The 10,088-nt window shown below is 38.2% G+C and overlaps 1 protein-coding gene across 1 annotated transcript; it reads left to right on the top strand.

Moving 5' to 3' along the window:
• Positions 1–4,474: 4,474 nt before the first annotated feature.
• cd40 (CD40 molecule, TNF receptor superfamily member 5) lies at positions 4,475–9,843 on the top strand. Its single transcript, XM_084068283.1, has 9 exons — positions 4,475–4,654; positions 5,735–5,825; positions 6,788–6,928; positions 7,018–7,161; positions 7,588–7,663; positions 8,448–8,506; positions 9,091–9,192; positions 9,357–9,373; positions 9,528–9,843. The coding sequence occupies exons 1-9, from the start codon at positions 4,619–4,621 to the stop codon at positions 9,822–9,824; spliced, it is 963 nt and encodes a 320-aa protein (XP_083924409.1). The 5' UTR covers positions 4,475–4,618; the 3' UTR covers positions 9,825–9,843.
• The last annotated feature ends 245 nt before the right edge of the window (positions 9,844–10,088 follow it).

Below are 10,088 nucleotides of genomic sequence, written 5' to 3' on the forward strand. Positions count from 1 at the left end.
CTTTCCTTCACTCACTCTGGAAGCTCCAGGAAGACTTTCTTATACCACCCCCTGAGGTTCAGGTTTCACACCTTCCAGCCACTCACCCAACAGGTAATACACGCCCCCCGCCTGACATGAACTTCGACGTATGACCAGTGTTGCCATATTGGCTTTTTATAAGCGACTTTGGGCTTGTTTCTGTGTGAAGTTGCTTGTAAATATTGGTAGTTGCAGGTTGCGTTTTTTTGGGCTTAATGTTTATAAAGTGTAGTTGCTTGTTTCCTAATGTTGTTTAAACAAGTGGTTCTGAAAACAGCAGATCTAGTTGTAGATCGGCTATTTTAAAACAGCCGTAGCTTCTTTTGGGCTTGTTTTCATAGACCTGTCTGCTTGTTTCCTTCGCTAAACCTGGCAATACTGGTCGTGCACCTTAAATAGCCGATATACAAATCTCACAACGTATCCCCATGTGATGCATTGTGAGCTTGTATATCTATTATTTTCTGGAATTTCTGCACGCGACATCGCGACTGAGGTATGGACGCGCGTTTCAACATGCAGACTAGCCAGAAGAACTGGACCCTCTGCTGTGACCAGTTTAGTCGTTTTTCCAGTTGAGAGCAAGATATTAATCAGATGGATACAGACAGCCAGGATAGGTGGCAGTGGTGGAAAAAGTACTCACATTTCTTCAATAGGTAAAAGTATCAACTGCAATGTCGAAATAAGTATTAAGTCCGGAATTCAAAAATGACTTGACTAAAAGTACAAAAGTATTGTTATCAAAATGTACTTAAAATATGCAGAATGTCCCATGTCAGAAGTTTTCAAATAACATAATTTTTTATAAAAATCTTTTGAAAATAGCATATCTACAAGGTGTTACCCCGCTATAATGATCAACAGGCAGGACTCAAGTATAATAGAAAAATATACAATCTTTATTAGCATTTAGTAAAAATAAGGAATTTCAATAGAACATAGTTTTATTCCAAATTCATTTAAAATATGAAGTGAGCAATGCCATACAACATAACATTTCCCCAAATGCTTCCCAAAAAACAGCTTGCTTGTGCTCCACTCCTGATGGCTGCAGGCTTAGAGAGGGGAATCAAATGGGTGAAATCACACGATAACACAGCACCTTACACTTGACCTCAAGGCCAACACTGCAACCAACACTGCAACTCTATTAGCCTGGGCAGCATTCCTTTTCGGGTATATGATCCGGTCGGAAAAAAAAAGAAAAGCGACCGGATCGCGACAAACCGGAAAGACGTCTCACCCCAAAATAGGTCCGTCCCCAAAATCCTTGATACGGCGTAGTTTAGCTTATTTTTTAAATATAAATGTGAGTGTACTTTCCAGAGACTATTTAGCGTCTGTATTATCCATATTATCCCACGGGGAAATTCTATTCCATTTAAATAGGGATTGGGGAACCAAAACAAAGCGGCACCGCAAAACCGGATCGCGACAAAACCGGAAAGAGGATGCTTTTTTTTTTTTTTTTTCAGTAGGCGTGGTCTAGACCGGATCATATGGGCCTTCAGTAACGAATACCAGGCTTTCCTCCGAGGTGGAAAGACTGGTGATGCGAGGTTACAACTCTATAGAGCACAACAAACGAAAAGGCCCAATGCCCTGTTTGCACACGGCAGTCCAAATAGTGTACAAAACCTGTATGGCAGCCTAATACAAAGGGAGTTCAAGCAGAGCTGGGTTACGTGTGTTAGCTACGATGGGGAAGATGTTTTTTCAAACAAATAACAAATAAACAAATAGAAATTTGGTCAAACCAGCCAACCAGCTCCGCACTCTACTTATAACAGTGTGGTATTAAAAGTAAAGATAAAACAAACTACATTACCATGTGACTCTGTAAGGTTGCATTCACACTTGCCACACTTCCTCAACTGCAGCTGTACACTGAATGTCAGCACATAAACATGTAGAATGTTACACAGAATCACACATCACATGCAGAAATGTATAAAGCTCTTTTCCATGTACATAGAATTATACTCACATTTCATATCCAGTTTACATGCACAATTCCCTGGAGACAACACTCCTTGCATGTCTCAAACACATGAATGGTACACACCTGATGATATAATAAACATTTTCCATTTTCCATGTATAACAACAAAAGTAAACCAACACACTGTAAAAACAATAAAACACCAAACAGGCTTACCACTCTTCAAGTTGGCACTCAAACAAAACCTCCTCTCACAACACAGTAACCGGCATGGTGTTGTGAGGACCCACAGATTGGCAGCCTCGTACCTGCCTGTTCAGAAAGGCCTTATATACCTGTGTCACTTATGACATCATATAATCTATGCTGCCCTCTAGGGGCTACAGTATGTTTTGTAAAAATAATCAAAATCTACAAAGTAGTAACTAAAGTTGTCAAATAATTGTAGTGGAGTAAAAAATACAGTATTTGCCTCTGAGATGTAGTGGTGGAGTAGAAGTAAAAGTAGGCCTATTGAAAATTGGAAACACACCTCAAAAGTGTACTTAAGTACAGTACTTGTACTTTGTTACTTTACACCACTGCTAGATCTGTTATTTTCTGCACGCGACATTGCGACTGAGGTATGGACATGCGTTTCAACCATAGACTTAAGGTTTTAAAATGCAGGATAGCCAGAAGAACTGGACCTTGAATTCCTGCTGTGACCCATTTGTGTTTTTTCCAGTTCAGAGAAAGCGAAGGATACAGGGTATAAGTGGGCACTATGGGGACATCTGGGCACCTCGATTAAAATTGCTTATTTTGTACAAAATGTTAAAAATATATATAATAATAATAAATGGTCTTAAGTAATGTAAAGTAGGCCTATATGATGTGAACATGCACACGGTACATCATCATCAGACTTAATCCTTAATCCTTCAACTTCTTGTTTATGCCCCAAAATGACTGGATATACAGGTTTTGTAACAATTTGTTGCAATTGTAGAAATATTAGACCTTGATTGACGAATGTTTAAGCATGTTCTATGTATAGCTACTTTACTTAAACATAAAAACATTTTCCAAATATCATATTTTTTAACATTTTGGAAAAGATAGACAATTTAACACCGAGGTGCCCACTCTTCCTTGGTGTCTACCTATCCTGTTACCGATCAAGATCACCTGTCTAATACAGTAATAAAGGGGATTTTCCAAACATTATATTTGATGGTACAGTACATTCCCAGAGGAACATGGGGATCCCCTTTATAAAGATTTAAATCTTTGTTTTTTCATTTAGCCTTATCGTCCTTTCCAGAAATATAAAAAGGCTAATCCACCATGTATTAACTCATATAGCAGCTACAGCCTGCACCTTATGAAGTCTATTTAACAGTGACGTATGTCCAGAGGTGGACGAAGTACTCAACCTGTACTTGAGTAAGAGTACAGATACTCCTGGTCAAATTTACTCCACTCCACTAAGTAAAAGTAGCTCACTCAAAATGTTACTCAAGTAACAGTAAAAAAGTAATTGCTTTTAAATATACGTAAGTATTAAAAAATACTACAAGGTACAAGTAAAAGTAAAAGTAGCAGTACATTTCTTAATTTTTATATTGATGAATTGCTGTAATGTGTTCTCAATGAATAGGACCATGTAACTCTTGTTTCAGTGAAGTAACTCTCTGAAACCACCTGCACTGCATGCACGTTTTTGATACAATACAGAAAAGGGGAACAATTGATTTGCCTATCATCCTTTCTTAACAACAGTTTGAACACCGAGCGAGAGTAGCCCTGCTGCTGCTGGTGAGCGGAGAGGGAAGCCACAGACAAGGCGTGTGTGTGACTTAACTCTATGGTGTGTGAGAGCAGAAGTGTGGCCTTTTAGGGAAGAAAAAAACAACAACCTAAAAGTACCCCGTACTTTACAGCCTTCCTAGAAATGTACTCGAGTAAGAGTAATAAGTATTTAAAAAAATGTAATAGGCCTACTCAAGTGCAGATCCTCAGAATCTGTAGTTAAGTACAGTACTCAAGTACATTTACTCCATTACTGTCCACCACCAAATGTCACTCTAACCCATGACCATGAATGGATACACATCCAGTGGACACCTAAACCGAATACCCTGACTGTCCTGAATGGGAATCGACTTATAATAGTAATAATAATAATAATGATTGATAATAATAGTAATAATAATAATAATAATAATAATAATAATAATAATAATAATAATAATAATAATAATGATAATATTTGATGTCATTTTTCATGACATCAAATGCAGCCCAAAGTGCTTTACATAAAAAAAAGAGATCAACAAAAGAAAAACAACACAATATTAAAGAAGTTTAAAAACAATAAGATCAATTACATGATCAAGAACAAATTAATATCTCATCTGACCAGTTGGGGGCTTTCTCCTTCTCGCTTATTACACAATACCTGACAGTCATGAAACTCCGAGCATTTGGAGAATTCACGTGGTCACATTATTTATTTGTAAAGACACTGGGAAATTACCCATTTAGATCATCTCTCTTCTTGACGCCCTGTGGGAAGGTGTTCCTTATAACAGCGATCCAGCAGCGATCAGAGCACCTGCATCTGCACCATAGAAAGACAGCCAGGATATTCATTGACCATTGACCACGATGCATTCGCTGATTATAGTGCTATCTATTTTCATGGTAAGTCATCGATATGCTTGGAATTACATTTAGTTTTTTTTTTTAAATAGACAGTCTTGCTAAACAACTGTTAAAAAAAGCTGAAGCACGTGATAGCCGTTTGCGTTGTCATTTCGTTTTGTTTTATGTTTCACTTGGATAGCTACTAACTAACATGCACCGTGAAAACAATGTGTTTGATAGTTAGAGAATTCATGAGCAACCTATAGCTATTAGGCTATTATTTTCGGTATTTGAAAAGGCATATCAAGTCGTAGCCCTGATACATGACCGTCAGTCATGGATGAACTTCAACACAGTGTTTGCACTTTCTCCCTTTTTGGCCCGTACTACATCAACATAAAGATTTCAAATATAAAGTGCTTACCCTATGGCCACGGATGTTGTTATTATGTACGGGCTCTCAGAAGTACCCGTATCTTTCGTAGTGTTCAATAAAAAGCATTTTAATCCGATTGGTGGCTATTTTCTCCATATGCTTTCAACCACGCGACCCTATTGGTTGGGAGGTGTATTGCACTCTGATACATTACAACTCTATGAGAAAATGACCACCGATTGGATTAAAAGGCTTTTTATCTAACAATACGGAAGATACGGGTACTTCTGATGAGCCGTACACAATTGTAACTACCGTGGCCATGGGGTAAGCCTATTATATTTGTTTATATAGATGTACGGGACAAAAAGTGAAAACACTATGTTGAAGTTGTTCATCTATGACGGTCATAACAGATGACCAACTTGCTTCACATTTGCTACTTTCACTTTCGATTTCAAATAACTGCGTTGGTTGTAGCTTAATTGTAGGCAAGCCCTACATGCAGAAAAACTATCATTCTAAAAGATAGAGTTAATTCCGTTTATAGCAGTAGGGCTATAGCTTATTAAGAGAAAAAGAGAAAGAGAAAGCACACATACATCCTTACATTTGAAACAATAGCTCGTAAAATGTTGGGGACTTTCCGCCACGCCCCTCCTTTCTGGACGGTCTTCTAGGGGGATTTGTTTGTGCTGTGGTTTATTGAATGTGATTCATAAACGTACTGTATGTGTCTGTATGACATCATGTTTCAACAGGTGCTGCCTGTTGCTGTACCCTCGTGTGATTCACTTACTCAATATGAGAATAAGGCCGAGGCGGGCAAGTGTTGCAAAAAGTGTGGTCCAGGTAGGCTATTATAATAACAAAGCAAAGATTGAAGATTCAATTAATGAAACATTTGATTTAGTGTGACAAAACAATAGGCCTAGAATTAGGACAACAGGGGTGATTCTAGGAGCAGACTTGTAGGAGAAAAGTTGTGGTCTTGATTCTGGAACAGACTTGTAGCACTGGATAACCAATCGGGGAATCCATTTGCTGTTAGCAGAATCTGTCTTGAGAGATTGCTGGTCTGGATAACAAACCATTACAACATTAATTATTACAACATACATTATTACATTACATTATTATTAGCTACCTCCTGAGCCCCTGCTGTCACATTAAGGCGAGTTAGAAATTGTGTCTAAAAGTGTCTTTAAAAAGTGTCTAAAAACAAAACTGCACAGGCGGGAAGTGAAATTACAGGGGCTTTTTATTTATGATTATCAAAACAAAACTACTGATGGGGAAATATATTTCTGGAGGACAGCTGAGAATGCCTAAAACACATTTACAGTTACGAAATATGGCATGCTAAACTGTTAAAAACACAGTGGTCACTGAACATGAAAGTAATTTCTCCTTATCAACCCCACATTTGCAGGCATACTGTCAAAAATAAGTGGGGAACTTTGTTTCAATTACAATTCTTTTTTAGGGGTGCTGTCGACATGCTTGAGCACCCCTATAAAGGGTCTAAAATACGTAGATAAAACACACACACACACACACACACACACACACACACACACACACACACACACACACACACACACACACACACACACACACACACACACGCATTGGTTTTGATTAAGCATATTTTCAATTTGATGTGTTTTTATTTCAATGTGCTATAGTATTTTGAAGCATAAAGTAAAAATGTTGGAATTCTTTATCATATGGATATATCATATCATACAGTGAACTGTGTGGGTTTATAATGCTACACAAGTTGATTAATATGTCTATATTTCTGTTAACAGGGACAAGGATGGACTTAGGGACAATGATGGACTCCAGTAATTGTCAGGACCCTCTGTGTAAGCCATGCAAGGATGATGAGTACCAGGCGGGCTGGGTTGGGCTAGAGGAGAAATGTGACCTTCATGGTTACTGCGACAACAGTGAGACTTCTGCAATGCTTTCTAAAACATATCCAAATATGAGCAGACCTCCATGATTGTGAGAGTAAAGCCTGTATTTATTCTTACAGATAAAAACAAGGAGTCTGCCAGTCGGAGCACGACAAGTAAAGGCACTTGCAGGTGTAAGACAGGATACCATTGCGCAGGTGTCGAGTGCATAACATGTGAACTGCATACTAATTGTAGCGAGGGACATCGGATTCAATTCAGAGGTATAGAATAAATATGCAATACATATCATTGCTGTCGGGTTGAAACCTTGTATGTCCAAAAATCGTACTTTTCAGGGAATTAAAAAAAAAACTCCGTTCCAATAGATCTATTTATTATTTAGTCAACCTCTTGTGAATACTTCTCATTGGTTAAATATTGACAAAAACCCACATACAGACTTAACCACTTTCAACCTTCTTTCCCTATTTTGGGCATGTAAACATTTAAAAAAATGTTCAACCAGATCTAATTAGATTTACAAGCTCATGTTGTGAGCTTGTATATGTCGTACTACATAAGTATTAAAAAAAAGGTGAAATATGGATTTTTGGGGTTTATGACCAACAGCAACTATATGCAACACTTACTTACTGTATAATGTAGTGAATGACGTCAATTGCATTTTGTCATGTGTGGAAATCTAGGCAACCACAGCCATGACACAGTGTGCCAGAAATGCCCCCCAGATACAGTCTCCGATGGGACCTCGGAGAAGTGCAAGTGAGTGTACAATACCATTAATATACTGACTAGTACATAATATGGTGTATGTGTATATGTATAATGGACTACTGATATGATATGGTTCATTAATGTACTGGACAGTACATTCGTAATTAAGACAGATAGGGTCACTGATATTTGGAAAGTTGTTTAGCAAAGGAGAAGCTGAAGAACTATATAAAACTGGGATGCATGGCAAAACCATCAGATTAATAAAATATTGCTATAACCTGGACAACATTAATTCATTGATGTCCACTGAGCATAAAACAAAAGGTTGTAAGGCGTGAAGTTAACCACTTAAACCCCCTATAATTAAACTAATACTTAGTTGGCCAGGGTTGGCTCTGTACTTGGTCTGTTCTTTTTTCCCATCTACACCAGTTCTGTTTGCTGAAGATAGCTACAATCTACAAGCACACAATGCGGCGTATTGCGAGCTTGTAGATCGGCTATTTTGGCGAATGTTCAAGCTAGTTAACTGACCCAGTAGCATGATTTCAAGTGTCAAGGTTCAAGGTTGTTCTTTATTGTTACATATTGTGCACAAGTACATAAAAGTCAAACTTATTTTTATTCTGCTTCCTTCAGACAATGTGGCAACATAGGTAATAATTGTAAAGGGAAAAAAGAAAAGTAAGAGAAAAAGAAAAAACAAGAGCAAGAATTAGAAATCACAATTTTCTGATCAAATTAACCAAATATTTCACATGGAAAAAATATGAAGAATAATGCATTCTGCTTGAATAACACATACTGTAATTCTTTGATAAATGTATAGTTGTGGGCCAGGACATCGAGCTAAAACACAAGGATCACCCTCATCTGACACAATCTGTGGTAAGTCTGTGAAAATCTGTGTTCACCTTCGGGTTGCAGTTAGATCCTTACTACTGTATGCATGTAAGTGAAACTAGTGTGGGTGATGCGGAAGTAGTACAGTACGACTCTTTGGCGGAACTGAAACCTATGTGGTTTCAGTGAGACTAACAGCTCTCACCGCTTACATTACAGTGGCATCTGACCACAGCGTTTGTGTTTGTCACAAACAATAAGTAAGTAAGTAAAAGTAGCCTTGGGAACCAACCGAGCCATGTGGCCCATATTGCCCTACAAAGCCAAAGTGCAGTAAAGAAACAACTACGCAAAGAATCTAATTGTTAAAAAAGGTAACAAAATGTGGATATAAGTAGTCAATGCTGAGTCAAATATACGATGCGATGCAACATATTGTGAGCTTGTAGATTGACTATTTTCATAGTATAAATCAGACTTTAAATTGACACTCAGGACTTTGCTGGATATTTCTTTTACTCTGGGCAATCATTAACATAAATCGGAAGGTAGAAATACACAGACATATGTGGACATTATAGATGCATTATTATTTTGTGAATATTTCTCTCTTTTTCTGTCCTTCACAGAGAAGGGTCCAGCTGAGCCTGTCAAATGGATCGTTCCTTTAATCTGCATTCTGGGCCTCTTGATTGTGATTGTGATCATCTATGTCATCTATAAATCAAGTGGTACGTTTTGAATACTCTGCATTTACAGCATATTGTATGAATAAGTTTGTAGGAAAAGTCCTTTTGCACACCTACAAACAGACGGAAATGAATATGTTTGTGAATAATGGATTCAATGGACTAAATATGTTTTATTGTGTCCCTTTTGTGTGTTTTGTATGCAGCGAAAGCGAAGGTCAAGGTAAATATTCATCTTGTCTTCATCTGGATTATGAGAATGTGCTGTGTATGTGATTGTACATCACATACACAGCAATAATTTAATTGTAATTAATGACCGATAATTTAAATGTTCATTAATTACCAGTAGTTGTTAATAGTATTTTACTCTCCAGAGCTGTGTGGAGTCATGTCGGCACGGAGCAGAGGATGAGCCTGAAGCCAACCCAACAGTTGATCAACACATTGAACTGCTGTCTGAGAGAGAGCCACAGCAGGAAGACAGTCAAGACACCAAGACGCCGGAGGAAAACGTTGAGGATCAGCATAACGAGCAACTGAGCGAACCTCTGATTTCTAACGAGCAGGCTGTGACTGAGAACGGAAATATGCTCGTACAGGAGGACGGCAAAAGTGAACTCCTCTCGCGGCAAGAATCGCAAACACAAGAATCAATTGAATCATTTAAATAATGAACAGACTGGTTGCTCATGTCCTTGTTGGCTCAATTTGTTTATAATTTCTGTGTTATTATTATCATATTATTTTGGCACGGATGAAAAACACTTGCCTAACACCGCAGAGGCCCAGGTTCGATTCCCAACAGTGGTGCTTCCAGCTTGGCCAGTCACTCTAAGCGGTGTAGTTGTTGCTGCATTAGAGACTCCTACTGGTTGGTCAGAGAGACTGTTCAACAGGACGGGGAGGTCTTCGGGGGTTAGTGTGAACTTCTGCTC

Source organism: Gymnoscopelus microlampas (genome assembly GCF_963454915.1).
Source record: "Gymnoscopelus microlampas genome assembly, chromosome: 10".
NCBI lineage: Eukaryota > Metazoa > Chordata > Actinopteri > Myctophiformes > Myctophidae > Gymnoscopelus > Gymnoscopelus microlampas.

Excerpts from the sequence above, each read along its gene's own strand:
- cd40 (XM_084068283.1), top strand. The coding sequence starts at position 4,619 with ATGCATTCGCTGATTATAGTGCTATCTATTTTCATG. Across the intron at positions 4,655-5,734 it reads TAGTGCTATCTATTTTCATG|GTGCTGCCTGTTGCTGTACC; the intron begins GTAAGTCATCGA and ends ATGTTTCAACAG. Across the intron at positions 7,664-8,447 it reads GGGACCTCGGAGAAGTGCAA|TTGTGGGCCAGGACATCGAG; the intron begins GTGAGTGTACAA and ends ATAAATGTATAG.